Below are 25,629 nucleotides of genomic sequence, written 5' to 3'. Positions count from 1 at the left end.
CGATCTGCACCTCCAGTCGTGTTCGTGCCCGTTCCTCCAGGGATGCAAATCAAACGTCGATCGAATCATTCAGGACGAGTCCACAAATTAGACAGCAAAGATACTATAGGGTGATTTCACTAAAGGTCACTGGAGCGTAGATCCGCACCCACGTGACCAAAATTCTCAAGTGGAGGACACTCGAGGGTTCGGTACATGTTAGTGGATGGGAAAAAACGCATTTTCTCACCCGTTAAAAACATAGAAAACGGCGAGGTTGTGAGCTGCAATTTACTGTGCCAGTCGGGGTGACCATGAGGCACAGCTACCTAGATTTACAGGGAAAAAAAAGATAGCAAGTAAGGTAAATTCAAGAGGGAACTGAAGGTACTAAAGCGGCGGAAATGAACAGCCGACATTTTCCGTGGATATTTAAAGGTCCAAAATATCGGGAATTATCGCGTTTGCTCGCTGAATTTATCAAAAGTAAGGCATTATTAACTTACTTTTGATAAATTCAGCGAGCAAACGAGATAATTCCTGATATTTTGGACCTTTAAATATCCACGGCAAATGTCGGCTGTTCATTTCCGCCGGATTGGCACCTTCAGTTCCCTCTTGAATTTACCTTACTTGCTATCTTTATTTTTTCCTGTAAATCTAGGTAGCTGTGCCTCACGGTCACCCCGACTGGCACAGTAAATTGCAGCTCACAACCTCGCCGTTTTCTATGTTTTTAACGGGTGGGGAAATGCGTTTTTTCCCATCCACTAACATGTACCGAACCCTCGAGTGTCCTCCACTTGAGAATTTTGGTCACGTGGGTGCGGATCTACGCTCCAGTGACCTTTAGTGAAATCATCCTATAGAAAGAGGCAAATGTAAAGCGACCATTTACAAGAGGAGAGGGACAGTTGGCGATATCAGTGGTCAGGACAATTCTGGAGTTTATGATTAAGAAAGTCGCAACAGGGCACAAAACACAATGGGATGAATGGAAGTCACACCCGTTGGACAAGTCTGTTTTTTCTGAGGTCGCAGTTGGCAGCAAAGATCTTTGGTTGGCAGCAGACTGGATAAAGGTGAACTAGGGCCTGCAGATGCTGGAATCTGGAGCAAAAATAGATTACTGAATTTAGGCACCATACAAGAAGCTATTAGATAATGTAGTTTGGAGGGCATGGATTAAGGATTCGTTAACAGATAGAAAACAGATCCTAGGAATAAAAAGGTAATAACTGGGTTTGAGGCCAACAACCAGTGGGGTGCTACAGGGTTCATGCTGTGGTCTAGTTATCCCAAACATGATAATTGAAATGAAGTATGATTTAGGGGGTTGCACTTAAGGTCATCGGGTCAAAGGGCGTGACGCAGGGAGCAGCTCAATCCTTCTGGAGGACGTGGCAGCCTCCGGCATACACAGTTAAACACACGAAGTGCGTACTTTCTTACTTGTTAAAAACAGCCGAAATGGTCAATACACCGACACCACCCCCCTCGACATCCCCCCCGGCCGCGGGGACAGACGGCCCGGGGTCCGCGAGTGTGGAACCAGTCATCGTGGAGTCCGCATGCTGGGATAGAAGACGGTCCGGCTGTACTGGCAGCCATAGTAAGTGCTTACTTGACGTTCACCGCGTGTACTCCAGAAGGCGTTGCGTGGCAACAGTACGGATCACGGGTCGTGACCTCGACTGCCTTGCAACCTCCGTACATCCATGGTTGAGCTTTGTCGGAGATGTGATTGACCTGGACAAGCTAATGTATCCACGTTGGCTGAAAGCACAAGACTAGCTGACTTAATTGAAGTGGATGCTGAGCGGGTCCAGGAAGATATTGATACGTTGAGGGAATAGAGACCAGAAAAGCAGATGGAATGTAACCTGGAAAAATGACACATTATCCATTTTGGTGGGAAAAAAGTCGCAAGATTAAAAGGTTTTGCTATTCAGAGTAACCTCAGTGTCCATGTACACGAATCACTGTAAGTTAGCATGCAGATGTACTAAGTATTTAAGAAGGTAAACGGTATTCTGGCCTTTATTTCAAGAGATTAAATAGAGAGTGGAAATATTTTACTGCAGTTATATAGATCCATGGTGTGACTATAGCAAGAACCATGTGTACAGGTCTGACCTCATTAAAGAAGGAAGTATTGGGATAAAGAGATAAGTAATAAAGGTTTAATAATGTAATAAAGTAACAAACCCACTGACTCCCACAACTATCTCGACTACACTTCTTCCCACCCTGCTTCCTGCAAAGACTCTATCCCCATCTCCCAATTCATCCGTCTACACCGCATCTGCGCCCAAGATGAGGTGTTCCATACCAGGACATTTGAGTTGTCCTCACTCTTTAGGGAACGGGGGTTCTCCTCTCGCATCATAAATGAGACCCTCACTCGTGTCTCCTCGGTACCCCGAGCACCGCCCTTGCTCCGCCTCCCCATAGTCGCAACAGAGACAGAGTTCCCCTAGTCCTTACCTTTGCATACAACACATAATGCTCCAAGATTTCCACCACCACTAGCCACATTTTCCCATCTCCACCCCTTTCTGCCTTCTGCAGAGACCGTTCCCTCCGCAAGTCCCCGGTTAACTTATCCCTTTCCACCCAAACCACACCCTCCCCTGGTACCATCCCCAGCAACCGCAGAAGATGCACCACCTGTCGCTAACTCTCCTCCCTCAACTCTGTCCAGGGACCCCAACAGACCTTTCGGGTTAGGCAGAAGTTCACCTGTACTTAATCCAACCTCATCTACTGTATCCGTTGTTCAAGATGTGGACTTATACATCGGCGAAACCAAAAGTAGACTGGGCGATCGTTTCGCCGAATACCTTTGCTCAGCCCGCCTGAACTTACCTGATCTCCCGGTTGCCGAAGATTTTAAATTTCCTTCTCATTCCTACACAGACCTTTCTGTCCTAGGTCTCCTCCATTGACAGTGACTAGTGAGGGTAAATGCAAACTGGAGGAACAGCATCTCATATTTAGGTTGGGCAGCTTGCAGCCCAGTGGTATGAATATTGATTCTCTCACTTCAGGTAGCCCAGGCATTCCCTCTATCTCTATCCCTCCCTCACCCAAGTCGCACTAGCTTCTGGTTTTCACCCTACAAATAGCTAACAATGGCCTGTTTCCTTTATCATCGTTACTTTTTGGCATATCTTTTACTCATTGTTCTTTATCTCTCCACATCATTGTCTTGATATGTCTTGTTTCCCTTATCCCAAACCAATCTGAAGAAGGGTCACGACCTGAAGCGTCACCCATTCCTTCTCTCCAGAGATGCTGCCTGTCCCGCTGAGTTACTCCAGCTTTTTGTGCCCATCTTCAGTAATAAAGGTTTACCAGGTTGACAACTGTGGAGATTATACCATGCAGAATTTAGAAGAATGCAGGTGAGCTCACTGAAATGTGAAAATTAGAAACTTGACATGATTGATGCTAAGTTGATATTTTCCCTGGCTGGGGTGTCCAGAAATGTGGTCACACTCTCAAAATAAGAGGATGAGAAGGATTTTTTTTACCAGAGGATTGCAAATATTTCTGACTCTGGAGACATTTCAGCTGATATATTGGCAATGTACCATAAAGTGGTCATGGAATTTGTTTATTATGATTTTGGAGATGTCCACATTTGAATTATCTGATTCACTTAAAGTTACTTTCAACATATTTTCAAATTGTTGGGTATATTCGGCATTGGTAAGGTCAATGCCCTTGTGCAGCAATGTTATAACATTGGTGTAAAATATATTTGAATCTTTGTTGTAAACTGGCAGTAGAATGTTAGTTAGGGGCTAATGGACAGGTGACATTTGTACCTTGGTTTTGGACGTATAAAGCAGTGTTAAATATTTAAGGTTTATGGTAGGCCCCAGTATTGACCTAATTGACCATTTCTGTCATCGGAGCTTGTGGATCCTGTGGATCAGCGGTGACTTTATCTGCCAGTGTCTAAACAAGCACAATAAAGCAGGGAATCCTACTAATTTCATTGTAGTGTATCAATACATGATTCCAAGAAGATCAGTAGGTGAGAATCGACATGATGCCAGACAAAGGTAAGGCAGCAAACTGGTAGATAACCACAATGAATTACAAGAATGTAAATGAACTCCAGCAAACTGATAATCCCGTGGACACAAATTGCTGGAGTAACTCAGCAGGTCAGGCAGCATCTCTGGTGAACATGGATAGGTGACGTTGCGGGTCGAGACCCTTCTTTGGGCTCCTTATTAGTGAAGCAGGTTTGTGGGACAATTGCCATCGCCAGCCGGGGGCTTTGACTTTGACTCTGACATCGGGGGGGGGGGGAGAGTGCAGTGGAGAGACAAGTTTATTTGGCCTTCCATCACAGCTATATGATGGATGTTTATGTTAAATGTAATTATTGTTGTGTCTGGGGTCTATTTGTATGTAATGTATGGCTGCAGAAACGGCATTTCGTTTGGACCTCCAGGGGTCCAAATGACAATTAAATTGACTCTGACTCTGACTCTGGGAGTGCACATTAAAAGGGTATCCATCACCAACTCACTGTTTCTACCAAATTATTATTATTTTTTTAAAATTTGAAATAAAAATAAGAAAATGCTGGAAATACTCATCAGACCTTGCAGCACTGTGATGCCTGACCTATTCAGTATTTCCAATGTTTTCAGCTTTTATTTCAGATGTCCGGAATCAGTATTTTTAATTTTCTTTAAACTTCTTAAGAATTTGTCCAGTTCCCTTTTGAAGAACTGCAGGGAGATTAGTTTTCATGCACCATGTGGTAAACTGTTCCAAAGTACAGTCACTCTCTGTGTTAATGGGAAGGAAGAGAAATACTGCTGAGATATCGAATGGCCATACTCTTTATGTTCACAAGTTACAATCATGTCTGTGAATGCCCATCGCAATAACGAACATCAAACAACTGGAGATGCTGGAAATCGGAAATAAAAACAAAATTCAAGAACCACTTTGCAGGTCAGGCAGCCTCTCTGGGGACATGGGGAACATTTTTCATGAAGGATCTCAGACCTGAAACTTTAAGTATTTCTCTTTCGACAGACATTGCTTGGCCTGCTGAGTATTTTTTAGAATGTTCTGCTTTTATACCAGGCAGAATAAGCTATGCTGCTTGCTGGTCAAAATATTTTTTCTCACCACCTCGTTAATATTTCTGCAGTGAAAATAAAGCCAATTTCTGGAGATTAATCCTCAAAGATTGTTCATAAATACTTTGTTGCCTTGGTAATTTGGTAATGACCTTGTGCTTTGATTATTGATGCACAGCAAGTGTTTATGGCTGTCCTGCCCTGATGACTGAAGAATGAACAATGATCTTGAAAACTGAGACACGGCTTGGCAAGTTTTCAAACAGATCATTATGAGTGTGAGCTTGGATTGGACTCTCGAACAGTGAGAGATCTTGAACTGACGACCAAACTGAATGTAACGCACAAAGTGCTGGAATAACCCTGCGGATCAGGCAGCTTCTGAGGAGGGAATGGATAGGTAACATTTCGGGTCGGGACCCTTCTTCAGACCCAGTCTGAAGAAGATTGGATCTGAAGAAGGATCACAATCTGAAATATTACTTATCCATTCCCTCCACAGATGCTGCCTGGCCTGCTGCATTACTCGAGTACTTTGTGTTTTACTCAAGATTCCAGCATCTGCGGTTCCTTGTGTCTCTGTTGAACTTAGTGCAATTGACATGCAATGTCAGCTGTGACTCAGTTGGTGGCGCCCCTGAGCCAGGAATTTACATATTCAATTCCACTCCAGAAATTACATCATGTTAATCTGGCATGGTGAAAATGAATATACTGGAAATATTCCACATGGCAGGCAACTTCAATGTGGAGTGAAACAGTTAATATTTCATGTTAATGACCTTGCATTAAATTGATCAACTTGGAACATTCGAGCTGTGCTGAAGGGCTTGTTTCTGTGCTATATTATTCTAGGACTATTAACTGTCTTTTACTGCCTATAGATTCCATGAAACCTGCTAAATATTTGCAGCATTTCCTTTTAATTGAAGTTAACCGGCCACTGTAAATTGTTCCTGGTGTCTAGGGGATTGATAGAATCATAGGGGGAGATGATCAGAGATCCCATCAGAACTGCCCCTCCATCGACTCTTTTAAGTCAAGACTAAATACTTATCTATACTCCCAAGCCTTTCCTGACGTCCTCTGAGTGAGGGCTACATGTATATATGTATGTAGTTTGTTTTGTTGTGCTATTCTTATAACAAATGTAAAGCACTTTGGCCAACGAGAGTTGTTTTTTAAATGTGCTATATAAATAAATGTGACTTGACTTGACTTGTATGGTGGATAAAAATGGGATTCATATAGGATTAGGGTAAATGGGCGGTTGATGGTAGGTGCTGACTCAATTAGCTGTTGGGCTTGTTTCCATGGTGTAGCTCTCTATGACTTTATTTCTCTGCAATATTCTCTGCAATATTTGACAATTGAATCTTGTCTGACACTGCAGTGCAGTAACGAGGAAGTGTGGGCTATCTTTTCCATATTATTAAAGATCCTATGGCAGCCTCACAAAGAGCAAGGGAATTATCTCTCCTGGTCTGGCCTAGAATTGCCCATGCATCAACATTATCTGGTCATTAACACATTGCTCATTGTGGGCCTTGTGTAACGATTTAACTGCTGTGCTTGTTGCACTATAACAGTACTGTAACTGTAAAGTATTTGGAACATGCAATGTATTTTTGTTTTATCTCCTGAGGTCAAGAAAGACACCATATAAATAGAAGTCTCTCCTTTTAGGGACTAATGCCACTTAATTTTCACACAGTAATGTCAGCCAATAGCCTTGAGATATATGGCCTAATAATAATTTTATTTAGCAGTATTGATTGTTGACCAAGACCAAAGAGTATCTCCTTTGAGCATGGACCATAGATAATGTCCTTCTATAGAGGGCAAAGGTCAGCTTGGTTAAGCATTTTATTCAAAAGTTGACTCCTTGAACGATGCAGCCCTCAGCAGTGCACTGGAATGTCAGCAAACTATATACAGTCACATCTCCAAAGGGGGACTTGTTTTGACTAAGTGGTAGGGGTGCTTTCACTGAAGCACGACTATCAGCTGACAGATAATTTTCTTTGGTTTGTGATTTACACAAAAATCCCACACCATAGGTTCAGAGACAGCTCCTTTACTACAACCATCAGGTTCTTGAAGTGAACTGTATAACTCTAATCCTAGAGAAGACACAGTGTGCTAGAGTAGCTCAGTGGGTCAGGCAGCATCTCAGGAGAACATGGATTTCAGGTCAGGATCCTTCATCAGACTGATTGTAAGGAGGGGTTAGATGAAGAAAGCTGGAAGAGAGGAGTGGCAGGAAAAAGCTTGACAGGTAATAGGCCAACACTGATGAGGAGAGTTATTTGATAGGCAGATGGGTGGACAAAGGCCAGAGATGGAAGGACAGAAGGTATGAGACAAAAGGATTGAAGAGTTGCGAATTGTGAAGCTAGAAGAAATAATGTAAGTTGATGGGGAGGAGGAGGGGAGAAATAAATGCAGATCCAGGTGGAGCACAGGGGAGAAGGGGAGAGGGAAAAAAGAAGGGTTTAAGGGGGAAGGAGGGGGAGGGTTGTGTCATGACCTTCTGACTCTAATCCTACCTCAGCGAAGGATCACTAAGGACCACTTCTTGCACCACCATGGACTTATCTTCCACGTGATTGAACCAATGGCTCGATTTTTGCAATCATTCTTTTTGCTGTCCTGTGGCATTTATGTGTAATTTATATACAATTCATATTTTGGTGTATGCTGCTGCAAGCAGAGATTTTCATTGCATCTGTAGCTCATCATATTTACATAAAATCGACCTGAAGCATTGGTGACCGACTGTGAATGACTAGACAGGTCAACCTAAGACCTTGAAGAGATTGTCAAGTCAGGTTTAATGTCATTTGCACAAGTACAGTGAGGTGCAGCTGCAGTGAAAATCTTTCTTGCAGCAGAATCACAGGCGCCACATGTACTCCAATAAGGTGAGATGGTGATCTGAGCGCCGCAGTGTGCCAGAGAATTGTGGTTTAATCGAGAGAATCTGGTGGCTAAGGTGATGATGCAGATGACAACCAGAAGGTGTAGTTTATACAGCAACTTTTTATCATTGTAAGTTTTCCAAAACAATTCCAAGTGAATGAAAGACATTACAATGTTGGGCTGATGATGAAAGATAAAATCACTTTAGAATTCGTTTTCAGTTCCTACCATACACAAAGAGAGGGAGATAAAGAAATTGAACAAAATGAAACTGATTTTCCAAAATATTTAGTTTAGTTTCCTACATAAGGAAATAAATAAAAAATGTAATTTATTACTTAAGATTTATGTGGTAGTTTAAAACCATGTCTTATCCAATATTAGAAATGTTTTTTAAAATAAAACATAATTATGACAGTTGAGATCATAGTCACTAATCAAATCTTAATAAATTGAACAACCATAATTTCAGCAAATATATATATATACCTGTATATATTAATAAATACCTTTATCTTTAATCGGTTTCATTAACATTCCTTATTTTAGGTGGCTAGTCATAACCTACTAGGGTTATGAAGCAAACTCTTGGTTACCTTTCCTGTGTCCACAACTAGAGAAACACAGTTAACAATGTCATGAAGCAGAAGATATATTTTGAAAGACAGATCAGAGGAATTTTGGTGTCAGCACAAATATCAAGCTCTTTATCTTCTCATAATTGCTGGAATTGGTGCTAAAAACAATGACTGTATGTTAGTCCGAATAATTCCATTCTCACCCTCATCTTTCCCCAATTTATGCTGTCAAATTCGAATAAGATTCTGAGTTAGAAAGTGGTCAGACGTACAGTCAATGACAATAAGTAAAGCTTTCTGTGCTGATCTTGTAGGAAACCCGATAATGACCATGCGTGTTATTGTAGACAGGAAAATGTAGTTAGTAACTCCATGCTCCTCTGCAGTGTTATCTATTTTGTGACCATCTCCATTGTGTTCTTTGATGAAAACAGAACCAAGGGTACTTAGGAATTATTCTTGGTGAAGAAAACCATCTGAAAGTGACGGACTGTTGCAAGGTGGCATTCTAACTATTATTAATGTGCATACAAAGTCATATTTTTCTGCGAAATAGCCTTTCTGGCCATGGCCATAAAAATGTATGTGTCAATTGATATTCATTCAGAAAATATTTCCAAAATAATTATTTGAACGTCTCAACTATGAAATTACAACTCTTTTCTTAAATTCTTTAATTTGTGCGCTTCAGGATGTTTCATTAAAATTGTGCTTGTTACATCCTGATTTTCTGACTATGGACATTCTTCAGTGAGATTAGTTCTCCGTTTTTTTTAATGACATCGCCATTGTTGAAAACTAGAGATCTTTTCAAATTGAATCTCGTCAGTGACCAATGTTCGGAAAATAAACCCAAACTACAGAGATTGCCAGGTCCTTGTGGGTAGCTGTAGGTCTTTGTGGAATCTAGGTGAGTGGAGAAGGATGTTAGTTCTCTCGTTGCTTCAAAATCCAGCCCATGATTGACCCTTGAGACTATGTGCCAGTCAGCAATCGTTCTGGTCTCCTGTCGTCTTTAGGATTGAGTTCACGTGACTGGTGCAGTCCTTTTGTTGATTTCCCAAATGTGGGGCTTGGTGATCAGTTAATTTACAGTAATTCTTCATGAACAACATGGGAAAACAAACCAAGCAGCTAATGCCCAGGAGAGGAGCAGGTGCCCACTAGCTTATAACATTCCTTCATATACCAGCCTATACCAAAAAATCTACCAGACTTTACGAGAATGATCCAGGGAATGATTGGGTTAAACATATGATGAGCGTTTGACGGCACTGGGCCTGTACTCACGGTAATTTAGAAGGATGAGGGGGGACCTAATTGAAACTTACTGACTAGTGAAAGGCCTGGATAGAGTGAACGTGGAGAGGATGTTTATGCTCGTGGGAGAGTCTAGGACAAGAGGCCATAGTCTCAGAATAAAAGGGTGTACCTTTAGAAAGGAGATGAGAAAGAATTACTTTAGTCAGACGATGGTGAATCTGAGGAATTAATTTCCACAGATGGCTGTGGAGGCCAAGTCAGTTGATATTTTTAAGGTGGTGACTGACAGATTCTTGATTAGTACAGTTGAAGGGGCGAAGGCAGGAGAATGGGTGTTGAGTTAGATCAGCCATGATTGAATGGCGGAGTAGGCATGATGGGCCGAATGGCCTAATTCTGCTCCTTGAACTTATGAAACCATTGACATTGATGTGGGAATTAATTTACTGAGTGATATTGCGGTGATTGATTACAAATTCAAGTGAATAAAAAATTAAAATTCATGCAATAAGTAATGAATTATCCTGTAATTTTTTAAAAAATCAACCATCTTTAGGTATTGACTAAGTTCAGGGATGTTTATTCAGATTGTGTTTTATCTTCTACAATTTAGGATCTTTTGCTCTGGGTTGAAGATAACAAGTACATTTTTTGAATCCGCATTTGAGATTATGTTGGTGGAGGTGCCTCAAATAGTACCGAGGTGTTGTGAACTGCGCCTGATTAAGTAAATTATCAAATCCTGCTGTCAAATGAAAAGTGATCATTCAATAAATACTTGATCCAAAACATACGTTTGCCTATTGGGAATTAGATGTAAGGTTGCAGGAGAACAAGAGGAATAATTCTGCAACATGTGTTGTGATCATACGAAAAATTGAATCGGGATGACTTTTGGCATGTGGAATTGCAGAATTAATCCCCAGAACATTAGTCATTGACGATGTTGATCTTATTAGACTCTTGATTTAATGAAGGCAAAGGGAGAGTTTTTAAATATTTAAATGGGGTTAGAGAGACTTGCCATCAATTACAATGTGTCAGGAAACGTTCCTAATTATCCAGAGTTCCTAAGAACCTCCATTGTCATGAATCTGGTACCCATGACATCAGATCATTGGACTTCAGTCACCAAGGAATTCCAACAACCACTTTTCCAATTATTCTTAGACGTTTACCACAATTTGGGGAAAATAGTAAGATAAATTCTACGATGTGAAAATGTACCCATGTGTTAACAGGCCTTGTAGCAGCAACGTTTGGCAAATTCAAAGGTCAGTGCATTCAAGAATCAAGGTGCAAAATTCAATGCCCTTTTGGAAAGGTGCCAGTCACTTTGTTGGATCAGATTGTCAACTCAGATTTCTGTCTGAATGAGTTATTAGTTAGTCGGGTGAGATTGGTATTTTGTTAGAACTAAAGCCAAAACCAAAACCAGTGATTTTGCAAATATGAAATTTTAAATAAGCAGAAAATTCTGGAGATCACCAGTAGATCAGGCAGTATTTGTTGAGAATGAGAGAGAGAAACCAAGTGAACGTTTTGGTTTGATGACCTTTCATCAGAACTGGAAACATGAGAAAACAAGTGCGTTTGTTTGAATCATATTGAGCATGTTTCTCATTGAGGAGGGAACATAGGGAAAGACTGTGAGCGGGATGAGTGTTGGACTGGGCAGGTTCCAAGTGTTGCTGATGCTGTCTAAGAGAGGGTGATGGTGAAACCTGGTAGAATGAGATACAGGGACACATATCTGACCAGATACTCTGATTGATGAAATGCACATGAGCAGACTTGGTACTATTCTCCAAGTCCGCGCTGTCAGTGGGGGACTTCGCCGAGCAGAAGTACCATCTGGACATAAGACCGTGCACCACCCAGACCTTTTATTGCCAAAAACCATTTCGCATCTTTGCAATGAATCTCCATTGGCAAGAATATCCAAAGTAAATGAAAATATAAGAAACAGTTGGAAATGTGAAATTAAAACAGAAAACGGATAAGAACACTCAGCAAGTCAGACGGCGTCTGTGGAAAGAGGAATAGTTAATGTTTTGGGTCCTTGACCCTTCATCGGAATATCTCAGGTATAATCCTGTGTTGATTTGGCTAGACTGTAGCCTGCCTGATTGGATATTTCGTTGACTCAAGTATAAAGGACATATTTAAAGGAGGTCTCCAAGATAAGAATTTCATAGACAGGGTGGTAGTTATATAGAACAAGCTGCCAGCGGAAGTAATGGAGGCAGATACAATTACAACATTTAAAAGGCATTTGATTCGGAAAGAAATAGAGGGATATGGGCGTAACATAGCCAAATGGGATAACATAGCCAAATAGTATAAATAGGCATCATGATCAGCATGGAAGAGTTGGACCAAAGAGCCTGTTTCTTGCTGTGTAACACCATGACTCCATGACTTATAGCATGAAGATTCACACAATACCACCTATTGCAGGAGGACGAGGAGTGATCTTGTTGAGGTGTATAAAATCATGAGAAGAAGAGATCCGGTAGATGCAGAATCTCTTGCCCAGAGTTGGGGAGTCTAGGACCAGAGAACATAGGTTCAAGGTGAAGGGAAAAAGATTTAACAGGTATGCGAGGGGTAACTTTTTCACACAAAGGGTGGTGGGTGTACGGAACAAAATGAAAAATGAAATGATTCAATTTATTGTCATTGTCAGTGTACAGTACAGAGACAACGAAACTTTTTAGCATCTCCCACAACAGGGTCGCGGTGTGCCCGCGGCCGCCGTACGGAACAAGCTGCCAGGACACAACGGTATGCAGTCCAAGCGGGATTTGACCGGGCAGGGACTAGCCCATTGTGCAATGTAGGAAGTAGTTGAGGCAAATGCAATGTATAAGAAATAGTTAGATAGGTACATGGATAGGACAGGTTAGGAGGGATATGGCCAATTGCAGGAAAGTGGGACTAGTACCTGTTAGCTGGGACATGTTGGCCGGTGTGGGCAAGTTGGGCCATACGGCCTGTTTCCATGGCATATGACTCTATGATTCTATCACTATTGAAGATTACTCCATCTCGGCTGTTCCTTGGATACTGGGCAAAGCAACCTGATTTAATAGGGAAGCGTGTGAGGATTTATTGTTGTTGCTTTTCACAGCTCACTAGGACCAATATCAGAGACTAAAAGGCCGCTGCAATTGGGACACGCAACCTAATCTCCCTTGTTGTTGTTGAACAACGTTCACTGCCACTTGTTATCAACAGCCTCCAAGTTTCCATAGAGGAAACGTCGCGGAGAAGATGCCACTTCTGTTCAAGCCAATAAACAATTGTTACAAAGGTAGCCAAAAGTGCTGGAGAAACTCAGCGGATGCAGCAGCATCTATGGAGCGAAGGAAATAGGCAACGTTTCAGGCCGAAGGGTTTCGGCCCAAAACATTGCCTATTTCCTTCGCTCCATAGATGCTGCTGCACCCGCTAAGTTTCTCCAGCACTTTTGTCTATCTTCGATTTTCCAGCATCTGCAGTTCCTTCTTAAACAGTGGTTACAAGTTTAGTCCCTCCTTCATCAAGAACCTCCTTCAGAAAAATTAAGAGTTTAGGTTAATGTATTAACCTGGCTCTATTCTGATATTCTGTCTACAATCCTGTCCAGTGCTGCATAATGCAGCTATTCCATAGGGAATTAGCAAGATATTTAATGGGAACAGAGGCAGGTCCAGTGGCACACCTCTGTCCTGTTTTGACATAAATACGCCAATGCCGTCTACCAATCATTCAGGCCTCACTTTCTTAGTTCCCTAACCAAAACCAGATTCAGTCTGTTTGCCCAAATTGACAGCAGTTTAACTGAGCACTGGCAGCAATTTCTCTGGGTGTTGGCACTGTGTGCGTGAGTCACTCAGATGAACAACCTCAGAAATAGTTGACACATCTCAATTCTAAACCATGAAATTTCTCTTTGGCTTTCTTAGAAGCCCAGTTTCTCAACACATCACAAGCACAGTCTTTCACCATATATACATATTCACAGCTGCAGAAGTTTAATAGTAGTATCAGTATCTTGGAAGTATGTAGTGCGAACTAAACCTTGACTCGCATTATACTTTATGCCTGGAATTCTCTCCCATTCAGAGTAATGGAGAGTACAAAACACAGTCCAGTTCCCATCTTTTCCTACAACTCAAGACCGCAATTGGCCTTTGTGTTCTCGGCCCAGCCATCTCTGATCTTTTGTTTGGAGGCATTGCAAGTCTTCATTTATGGAGCACAGATCCTTATAAGCATCTTCAAATATGAAATATGAGGCAGGCTGGCAAAAGCATTGGCTGGCAACTGTCCCAATGCCAAACTCACAATTCGATCGTGTCACTGCTAATACTGAGCTGGTCAATTTGCCTGCAGATCTTCATGAATTCAGCTTGAGTTACTGAATCCGGGAGGTCATTATTGTCCATGTCCTCTTGTGTGGGCGGAGCCTGAAACTGGCTCGGAACCTGGAGAAGACTTATTTGGGAGGAGTCCCTGAAATATTTCTGCTCAGGGCTGGTGGTTAAGACACTCCGCCTGTCTGGGTTGGAGCAAAGTGCCAGCGAGGATCCTCCCTGGGGTGTTCTGCAGATTGAACTAGCATTGCTGTCCTCCCACCTATCGACAGACAAGGCTCGAATCACATTGAGCTTCCTAAAGGTGCTGGCAATTCCCCTGCCCACCTCCGGTCTCTCCATCCCAGCGCAAGATGATGTCCGATACAGCCCTCTATCCTCTGCCTTCTCCTTGAAGACTTCGCTGCTGGTTGGCAGGGACCTGTTCTCACAGAGGGACATGTTGCTGGAGCTGTGTAGCCTTGACCAATGGAAGAGACCTTCGGGAATGAGGGCCTCGCTGAAGAGAGCCTCGTCTATGCTGCGCCTCAGGTTAATGGGAGACGGGGGTCTCAGGTCAGCAGTGGAATCACTGTCTACCTGAACACTGATGAAGGAGGAGGTCCTAGAGGACCCGCCATGCCTTAAATGGCAGTCCAGATCTTTTACCTCATTGCTGTGATAGATCAGGTTGATCTCTTCACCACTGCTAAGCTGGTTGTCAGACATTGTGTAGAGTGGCAGACATTCAGATTGGCTTCGAACAATCGTGTCACAGCCCAGTGGCTTCGCCTGGTGTGAGGTTGACCACTGATAGGTGTTAGCGAGTATAGGGGCTTTCATGGAAGCATGAGTTGGAGAGAGGCAGAACGTTTTGTTGCAACAGTTGTGGTCGGACTTATGGATGCAAAACAAAGGGTAGATACCAATAAGAGACATGGTGAGGGACATCCCCACTTCACACAAACTGGTGCCAAACTGGAAAATCCACCAAGGCCATGGCTGGAAAACATGATCTCCAGCCAGACCTAGGCCATACAGAATCGCATATAACTGAAATGCAGCACAGCACAAGCCAAACACTGCAGTCCACATTGCTAACCTGGCCATCCTTCCCCAATGTCCAATGTCTCCAAAGGGTTGGGTGTTGAAGGCTTCCATGGAAGGTGTGGAGGACTTCACATTGTAGACATGCATGTCGACCATTTGGGTGTGACAGTATACTGCAAAAACCAGGATGGATAAGATGGTCACCAATACCACAAAAATCCCATGTGATACAAAGAGGAGGAAGGGAGCTTGCTTTAGCAAGGTGACCAGAAGTATGCTCACGCTGAGCGTGAAGTGGAGAAGGACTAGAGCGATTAGCAGGCAGAATCGCTGGAAACTCGATGCCACAACTTCCATGCCGGGTCTCAGAGAGAGAACTAAGATTATGAGTCCAAAGGCAGAAGTAAGACAAGGAAAGACCAAGTCATGGAGCAGTAAAGCAACGGTTGCAGGTAGTTTGTCCTGGTAACAGTAGGCATCATAAAGGAAAGTGAAAGTTCGGGTTGAGCTCGTCAGGAAAAGCAGACCATTGAGAACCATGAAGTAGCCGAAGCCCGAGGGAGATCTGAAGGGGAGGAGGAGGATACCGAGTGCAGACATGATTCCTGCAAAGCCAAAAGCTAACCCCAGTCCATAGACATGGAGGTCCCAAGCTAGGCCCCATTCAGCCAGTGCTGTGTCCCAGTCTGTGTGGAGGATAACAAATAGTGGAGAGATAATTGGGTAACGAGGATTGAAGGTTGTGTCTTGGGTTCCTTCAACATCAGGGTGAATGGAGCTCCGATCTTTGCATGAACTGCAGTTTCCTTTCGGGCTATAGCTGGATACAGTGGATGCTGCTGGGAGAGCAGCGGCAGAAACATTTTCATATCCAACATTAGAATCTAGACAGAAGAAATAAAATGATAATGTCAAAATAGAACAGCCACACCACCAACACTTCAATATTCTAGCCATTAATAAATCTACTTAAAATATTTCAATTATGGCTTTTGCATCTATTGTAAGGAAATGTTAGTTTCAATAATTCCTTTTTTTCCCAATGTGTAAATTTATGACAAATAACACCCAGTTTTTATCAAAGTTCATTGATTAGTAATAATCAATGCAAGCAGGACCAGTATTCTTTGACAATACTTAACTGGCTTTGAGACGTTGGATAGGAAGTTGCAGAAATGAGACCCAACACAGAGGAAGGAAACGTGATATATTTTCAAGTCGTGTTGGTGTGTGACTTGCGAAGAACTTAAAGGTGATAACATTCCAGTTAACCTGCACTTTGTCCTTCTCAGCAATATGTGTTCTTGAAGAAGCCTTGACAACTTGCTACGGTGGAGGAAGGGATGATTTTAGAAGGTAATGGATAGGATACTTTGCAATTAATAGTATAAAGATTCTGAGTGCTGTTAGAGTTGCAATCAACTATAAAACACTACCAATCCTCCACTAACCTTTTCATAAGTGATAGAAGTAAATTAGGCCATTCAGCCCATCATGTCTACTCCACCCATCATGGCTGATCTGTCTCTCCCTCCTAACCCCATTCTCCTGCCTTCTCCCCGTAACCTCTGACACCTGTACTAATCAAGAAACAATCTATCTCTGCCTTAAAAATATCCACTGACTTGGACTCCACAGCCTTCTGTGGCAAAGAATTCCACAGATTCACCGCCCTCCAACTAACAGAACATCCTTTAATTCCAAAGCTATGACCTCTAGTCCTAGACTCTCCAACTAGTGGAAAAATCCTCTCCACATCCACTCTTTCCAAGCCTTTCACGATTCTATATGTTTCAATGAGGTCCCCCCCTCATTCTTCTAAACTCCAGTGAGTACAGGCCCAGTGCCGACAAACGCACATCGTAGGTTAACCTACTCATTCCTGGGATCATTCTTGTAAACCTTCTTTGGACCCTCTCCAGAGCCAGCACATCCTTCCTCAGATATGGTGCCCAAAATAGCTCACAATATTCCAAATGCAGCCTTACCAGTGTCTTATAGAGCCTCAACATTACATCCCTGTTTTTAGATACAAACCCTCTTGAAATAAATAATAGCATTGAGTTTGTTTTCTTTTCTACTGATTTTCCAGTTGAACCTGCATTGAAAACACAGAAGAAGCAACAATTTTAACAGCGTCCCTGTCCTCCAATCATCCGGGGCCCACATTTTCTTTCCAGGTGAAACCTTTTATTCTATAATTTCTTCCCTCTTCCCCACTTTTTCCTTCTGGTCATCACTCATGCCTGCCCCCTCAAATTGGGAATGGGATCAGCAAACAAATTGCTGGAGGAACCCTGCAGGTCAAGCAGAATTCATGGAGGGAAATGGACAAACAAATCTTGTCTCAGAGACGCGATTGAAAACTGAAGAAATCAGCTGAATATTCAGGCAAGAATCTCACCCAACGTCCTCTTTTGGCTTATCTGCTCCATCCTCTAAAATACAAGCCTAACTGCTACTTCTGCTCCATCCATCTACAAGACAAGCCTAACTGCTACATCTGAATCAACTCAGTTTCTCTGCAAGGCATTGACCCTTCATGATCTCCTGCTCCATTACTTTCGGCCTTTCAACTGGGTTTATGATTAAAATAGGAAGCAGTAACTGAGATTGCTGTTTAATGTGAAGTTCCCTTTCCAGTTTCAATATTCTGGGATATTGTGATCATTCTATGCTGGTTTGACTGTAACCCTGCAATAATTATATCTAAACTTATGAATTATATCTGCAGCAATATGCAATTGTTAAAGGCTGCAAACTCTGTTTCGTTCCACTTCAAGGACAAAGTACTGGGTATTTATTTACTTATTGTGACATCCATCGAACCACCCTGAGGTTCAGAACTGTTTGGTCAAGATTATATATTGTTGCAAAGAGGGCTTTTGATTGCTCAAGAGAGAACAAGTGTCAACGAACCTTTTATGCGTTTATGAGTTTTGACCAGGTTAGATACAGAAAATCAAAATGCTGAGGGAGCAAATGCCAATGAATGGAAGAATATGACTTAAACACAAGAAAGGGTTGCTTACACTGATAGCAAGCAAACAAGATAAAGTAAGTCAGATATTTGCATGGATAGGAAAGGGAAAATGAGTAAAGACATAGTTACAATCTTAGATAACAATCTTAGATAACATACTTAGTGAAGAAAAGCATCAAAGGAGAATGATAGGAAACGAGTAGACAAGGAGATACAGTGAAGTAGCAAGGCTGAAGCTGTACAAACATAGATTGAATGACATCACATACATGGTGCCAGTATGTTACACAATCCAAGGTATCATCTACTTACAGATGAGTGAAGACAAGCCAATATTGAAAAGCCCCTGGCATAAGATTTTTAATTCATGAGACAGACTGAGAAACTTGGCAAAGTTCTCTCTAAACTTGATCCTGTTAAAAACACTTTCAGAAGTGTAAATCATGGGTCAGACATAGGATAAAGCTTCCTCTATATTCTCTCAGGCAGAATAAGTGAAAGACAAGTCGATGTTCCTGATCCTAATCAGCCAAGGCTGATTGTCCTGATTTTATCTTTGCATGTTATTGGTGAACATAAACAAAGTGAACTATCCAGCCCATCTTCAGATGTGCAAAGACCCGTGACCTTCAACCATGAATGACAGCTGCCTAGATGTGGTAGCATAAATGATTCAAAGAATGCACAACTGCAGGAAGGACCCACAGAATGAAGTCTACAAGGTAAATGCAGATGAGGGCAAGGGGGTGGAGGTGGTCAGAAGGACTGTGATTAGAGGAATAGCTCTGGAGTGACATGTACAGAGATTAACCCAAAGTAAAGAATGATCCCAAGTGCTTTTCCCCAAAGATAATGATTTGGGTTGTGTTGCTTTTTTAGCTGGTTTGAAAAAGTTTGGTCATCAGTGAAACTAGCGCTATTGAAATTTAGGCCTCTGCTTTTGGAATGGTAACATTCCTGTTCTGAATTCAGTTTAAGACCTTGTCAATGGGATACAACCCGTATCAGTCCACTGCCAAGCCTCTGCATTATTTCTACTGTGGGAGGTGGACACTGCGATCAGTCATGTAAACCAACCACTTTGGTGACCAGTGTTTTCCAAGCCCCAGTCACACCGGGTTAAGGTCCGTGGAAAATATTGAGTGATTGAGAATTCTGTATTCAGGAATGCTTCAGATCTGGTGCTAAGATTGTAAAATTATGCCCTCTCTCCCTCCCTCCCTCACACTCTCCCACTCTTCCTTCCCTTCCCCCCCCTCTCTCTCACACACACACACACACAAATACACAGCTCCCTGATATCTGCCACCACCAGCACTTCCTGGTGATGGAAGGTGGGTGTGGGGAAGGGAAGGGATGGCTCATTTGTCATCTCCTGATTCATGTTGGTCAACACTAAAAATACATTTCAAAAAAATAATTGATGAAAGTGACTAAAAGAGGAAACACAGAAGGAAATTCAATTTAAAAACAGGAACTGCAATAAAATATAGTAGTGAGAATAGGGAAACTTAATTATCTATTTTTATACAAAGAATATTCGAAATATAATGCATGAAATAAGCTAGGAACTAAGCCTCACTTGTGGGTTGCCTGCTGTTCAGCTTCCTGGAAACACATATTTTAGATAAATATTTGTAAAAAAATAATTTATAATGTAGTAATTGAGCACAAGAGCAAGGAAAGAAAAGTAGATATTGGGTTTACTTCTGACCACCCCATTTTAGGAAGCAGTCTGAGATTTGAAGAGGGTGCAGGCAAGCGAATGACAAACGTGGTGAGAGATCGGAGAAGCTGGGGTTATTGGCTACAGGCAGGGGAGGTTTTTAACAGGGGCGTTATTGTAGTATTTTGAAGTTGGGAGAGAGCTTTTGATTAACAAAAAAGGAAGCTGGCCTTTACACTTGCTGGAGGGATGTTGACCATGTATTTAAGATAATTGGCAAAAGACTAAGAGCTTAATGAGGAGAATCTCTTTATGCAATGACTCAACATTGTCGTAAGAGCACTGCATGAAAGGAACACAGAACAGTACAGCACAGAAACCGGTCCTTCAGCCCACAATGTCTGTGCCAAATGTGATGCCAAGTTAAACTAATCTCTGCCTGCACGTGATCCATATCCCTCCTTTCCTGGCATATCCATGTGCCTCTCTAAAAGTCTCTTAAATGCCTCCATCGCCACCCCTGACTGCGTGTTCCAGGAACCCACCACTCCCAGAGTAAAATCTTGCCCGGCACATTTTTTCACACAGAGAGTGGTGAATCTCTGGAACTCTCTGCCACAGAGGGTAGTCGAGGCCAGTGCATTGGCTATATTTAAGAGGGAGTTAGATGTGGCCCTTGTGGCTAAGGGGATCAGAGGGTATGGAGAGAAGGCAGGTACGGGATACTGAGTTGGATGATCAGCCATGATCATATTGAATGGCGGTGCAGGCTCGAAGGGCTGAATGGCCTACTCCTGCACCTAATTTCTATGTTTCTATGTTTCTATTTACTTTTGATTTTGTCCTTCTCACCTTGAAGCTGTGCCCTCAAGTCCTGGACATTTCCAGTCTGGGAAAAATGCTCTGATTATCTACCCTATCTATCCTCTCTCAAAATGTTATATACTTTTACCAGTTGGTGTTAGTGTGGCAAAGGTAATGATTACTGCTACCCTCTGATTCTCCATAATAAATTCAAAAATGTTTTTAAGCAGAACACTGCACCACACTTCATAATGCCAGGAAGCAGTGTGATTTATAACCTCCTGTCCATTCAAAGAAATTATTTGGAAATGGAGCTTATGCCACATTTCATTGAGATCCTGCCTGTGCGGAATGAGAACAGGAAGAGGGTCTTTGCAGAAATCAGTATGTAGTCTCCCCTGAACTATTACAGGGCAACTTTTCACATTGCATAATTGTATACAGTAAGTGGATATTGGTGGGACATAAATTCCAATGGAAATTATGGTAATTTTATGATACACATCTGAAAATTGGGAGAGATGTACAATGGGCACTTAAATGATTAATGACAGTCTGGCTCTTGCCAACAATTGATATCATCACCAACTTGGCTCTGATCAGGATAGAAGCACTAGTACACTGGAGAACTGTCTACATTCAGTTTGAATAAGCTTGCTCTATCCCCAAAACCAGACGTTGCCAATAGCATTATGTCCATATCTTACCTACTTACTATACACCTATATTTCACATATCATTCTATTTCACACATCACTCTTACAATTTTCAAGGCCTTGACTCCAGATACTTTCGCTCCCGAACCACTTATTATAGATAAAACATCAGCTACAGTCCACGTGATGAACATGGATACTAGCTAACTGCATTCCTGCTTTATAAATTAAAATCAAGTAGTGGATGGCTGTGATCTTGATATTCATTTACACAGTGGATGCTTGTGAACTTTCAGCTCTTTTTTTCCATTGTTGGTAAAAAATTAAAATTAAAGTACTTACTTTTTTGCTATGTTTAAGAAGGAACTGCAGATGCTGGAAAATCAAAGGTAGACAAAAATGCTGGAGAAACTCAGCGGGTGAGGCAGCATCTATGGAACAAAGGAAATAGGCAACGTTTCCGGTCTGAAGAAGGGTCTCGACCCAAAACTTTGCCTATTTCCTTCACTCCATAGATGCTGCCTCACCCGCTGAGTTTCTCCAGCATTTTTGTCTACCTACTTTTTTTACTATTGCGCTTTAATTCCTTGTGGCTTAATATTGTTAAATATGCATGTAGTTACTGCGAATGAAACATTTCTGCCAAAAAGAGTGCGTGGGGCTAAAATAATGTCATCTAAGTAACACCTATGGTGTCAGCAGTTTCCACAGGCACCGCTGTCCAACAGAGCAGAGCAGCTTCATATCAAATCCCCTGGATATTGTTAAACCATGTGAACCACATTGCGAATGAATAAGAGGGATTTGTGGCTTTTCAAAATGATGCAGACTCAGCTAAATCTGCCCATGCACTCAATTAGGAATGGGCTGAGGTTAATAACACACAATGTTTGACGAATGAACAGAGATACATATGTTTCCGAAGCAGATAGTGTTCATCAGAATAGCCCAAGCAGCTGACCCTATGTATGTCCTGCAGGTGATGTATTGCTGGGAGAATCAGTGTGATGTTAAAAGGCTGAGTCACATACAAACTGATTCAATGGACAGACACAACCATAAACTTTGAATCATGTTTTGAGTGGTAAAGGCACCGCATACATTGTGGTTACTTGTAATATTTCGCAGTTAGAGCTCCATTTCAAATATGCTTGAAATGTTCTGTTAATTCCAAGCATTTGTCTTAACTTTTTTTGTTGCTATAATGAGGCTGTAAAAGAACTCCTATCCCAGCACCCGCGGCAAAAGCCTGAGCCCTTTATTAAAACCATAAGCTATGTACTCTTTACTAATTTTTCTCCCAGCTCTAAAACATTCTTTCCTCATTATCATTGGAGAGCCACTGCACCAAAAAGAATATAAGGAACTAATTAGTAATAGCAAAGGGAAGGACAAGGGAAAGGTTTGAGGGAACCCATGTGATACAAAAGCATGAGAAAACAAATTCCTACAATCTCACACTGGTTTCAGTTTAAGCTATTACTCTACATTTATCTAAGAAGATTCAAGATGTTCAATTTCAGCATCCATTTGTTATTTTAATTTCCAGATTTTTCACTTCATCTATTCTCTTTGTGGAACTAGGCTCACCAAACAATAATTAACAGTGTGCCTTTACCACTCAGAACTTGATTAAAAGATTTGCAGCGCAAATGGCCAGGGACTTGGAGGAGTGAAGGAAGTGCTATTTTCCTCAAGGGCTTCATCTGCCTTTGCAGGTGGATGTAAGGGATCCCAAGGCCAAGTACACGATGAAGAAAGGATGAGATGAAGAAAGAACAGTGGGACGAGGACCATGCAGAGCATAAACCTAGGATGGAGATGTTACTATTCAGAAAAGGACTGGGTAGTTCTCTCTAACGATACAATGCGATAAAACTTTATTTATCCCCGGAGGGAAATTGGTCTGCCGACAGTCACAACGCACAAGGTACACAAAAACATGAACTTAAAAGTGAAAACAAAAAGGAAAAGACAAGCAACTGTTGGCTGGCTGCCTTGTACACGGCGCCTTCACCAGAACAAAGAAACAAACAAAGAAACAAACACAGACTTATCCCCTGGGCAGAGGATTCTAAATTAGAGAGTCCCTCCCTCCCCCACACCGGGTCTCCCTTTGTTCTCCCACCATCCCTCACAGCGATCCTCCCACGCCGGGTCCCCATTGTCTTCCCGTCTCCCCCTCACGCTCATCGACCGCGAAGCCCCACCACCACCGAGGTTCCCGTTGTCGCCAAGGCCCACATTGACGCCACCTTAGAGGCTCCTTCGGCCCAGACAGGCCTCGCCGCCCGGCTTCATCGCAGTCCCCTGGAGGCCTGTGGGGCGAGTCGGGTCTACGAGAACGGTTTTCGTTCCGGTCGGCGGCGGCACGGTTGTTCGGCGGGTGGATCGGGTTCCCCCGGGACACTATTATCCTGTCCAGCATTTATCTAGCAACCAACATCACCAACAACAAAACGTCACGCCATTTATCTCCTAATGATTGTGAACCTTGCTGTGCACAAATTGGCAATTACGTTTCTTCTATTCCACATTTAAAGAACTTATTGGTTGCTTTGGAATATCCTGACGTTTCGAAAGGACCTATATAAATGCATGTATTTGGATCATCCTTTGTGTCTCAGGACTGAAAGAGAAGACAGGCCAATGTTCTGACATCAACTTTTCACTAAAGAGTAGTGTCGGGGAGGGATCAGTGACTTCCATAACATTTTTTGTAGTGATATTGGGTGAGTCAGTTGATTCTTGAAAGGCTAACTATCTCTATGTAGGTGACCACAGCAATAATACATTTTCAGTAAAAAAAGACACAAGTGCTGGAGTAACTCGGCCGACCCGAAACGTCACCGATCCTTGTTCTCCAGTGATGCTGCCTGACCCGCTGAGTTATTGCAGCACGTTAGGTCTTTTTGTGTAAACCAACATCTGCCGTTCCTTGTTTCTACATCTCCCTGTTAATACATTTTCAGTGTTTGGAGGTGAGGTGAGATGGGAAAGGGGAAGATAATGATGAACCCCTACTACAGACCCTTTTTGCTGAAACACACACGTGGTAGATATTATTTATGAGAGCAGAAATAAATGGGATTTAGGTGTGGTCCTTTTTTTTGGTTTTGTCCAGACATGTGGGTTTCTGGCCTGAGAAACAAAATTTCAAATTCCTAATTACATTATCAGGACATCTGAAAACATTATCAACAAATTACAGCACACACAGCAAGATCCTATATAGAGATAAAATAAATGTTCAATATTATGATTGGCTCAAGATACTTGAATACATTTCTACTCCTTTTTGGAGCCCACGGCTTGCTAATCCAAGTGGATGTAGGCTGCACATTAAGCTGAATGGCAAACAAGAGGTGGTTCTTTGTACCAGCACGCTGTCAGGCTAACCTGTGAATTGTGTTGGCTTTGTCCACAAGGTTGATGGAGTGGATGTTTGTGGATGACTGACTGTGTCCCAACCTCCACGATTTCCCATATCCATGTTTGGCTCAGAGGTGGCAGAGGTAACAAGAGTGGATACAGTTTCCATTGGCACTATATTATCGGAAAGAAAGAGTGGGAGAAGGTTAAAACATAATAGAGACTAATCTGGTTTAGCCTAATCCAGCGCCTTGCATTCAGGTAGCGTGGTTAGTTCAGTCCAGAAGTTGCCAAACCGAATCTCTGGTGTGACCCAAATTTCTGAACTTCACTCCAGAAATAAAAAAAGATCTTCAGACACACGCATTGATAAATAATTTACATTTATAAATAATAAATAATGGTCACCCATTCTCTCTCTCCAGAGATGTTGCCTATCCCACTGAGTTATTCCAGCATTTTGTGCCTATCTTCGATATATAAATAATTGTGCAGTCACGTTTCTCAGCCATCAGCTGGACATTGTTGCAATGCTATTTGTGGAATCTTTCTATGCTAAAATCGATCACTGCATTTCCTAGATTAACAATGATTACATCTGAGGAGTTACACCTTAAAGGATGTACAGCTCGTGAAACAAACAATCGCTGAATCGTGCAGCATGAAAACAGGCCATTCAGCCCAACTTGTTCATGTCATTAGGTGGGTACCCTTCTGTATTAATCCTATCGCTTAGTACTTGGCTTACGGCCTTCCATGTCTGTATTCATCTCACACCCAACTTCAACCATGCTGTCAGACAATGCATTCCAGGTACTTACCATTCTCTGGATGAAGAAGGTCTTTCTCATCTCCCCTTCAAATCTCTTAGTCCTGAACCAAATTCTAGTTCTATCTGATAT

At 42.2% G+C, this 25,629-nt stretch overlaps 1 protein-coding gene across 1 annotated transcript; it reads right to left on the bottom strand.

Moving 5' to 3' along the window:
- Positions 1-12,722: 12,722 nt before the first annotated feature.
- On the bottom strand, positions 12,723-25,446 carry prrt4b (proline rich transmembrane protein 4b). Its single transcript, XM_055653298.1, has 2 exons — positions 24,755-25,446; positions 12,723-16,130 (listed from the first exon to the last, which is right to left on the bottom strand). The coding sequence occupies exons 1-2, from the start codon at positions 24,894-24,896 to the stop codon at positions 14,185-14,187; spliced, it is 2,088 nt and encodes a 695-aa protein (XP_055509273.1). The 5' UTR covers positions 24,897-25,446; the 3' UTR covers positions 12,723-14,184.
- Between the last annotated feature and the right edge of the window lie 183 nt (positions 25,447-25,629).

Source organism: Leucoraja erinacea, chromosome 22 (genome assembly GCF_028641065.1).
Source record: "Leucoraja erinacea ecotype New England chromosome 22, Leri_hhj_1, whole genome shotgun sequence".
NCBI lineage: Eukaryota > Metazoa > Chordata > Chondrichthyes > Rajiformes > Rajidae > Leucoraja > Leucoraja erinaceus.
This window is presented reverse-complemented; position numbering and strand designations above follow the sequence as displayed.

Coding starts and splice junctions, on each gene's coding strand:
- prrt4b (XM_055653298.1), bottom strand. CDS start 24,896: ATGGAAACTGTATCCACTCTTGTTACCTCTGCCACCTCTGAGCCAAAC. Junction 16,131..24,754: donor AAAGCCAACACAATTCACAG/GTTAGCCTGACA, acceptor TCTTCTGTCTAG/ATTCTAATGTTGGATATGAA.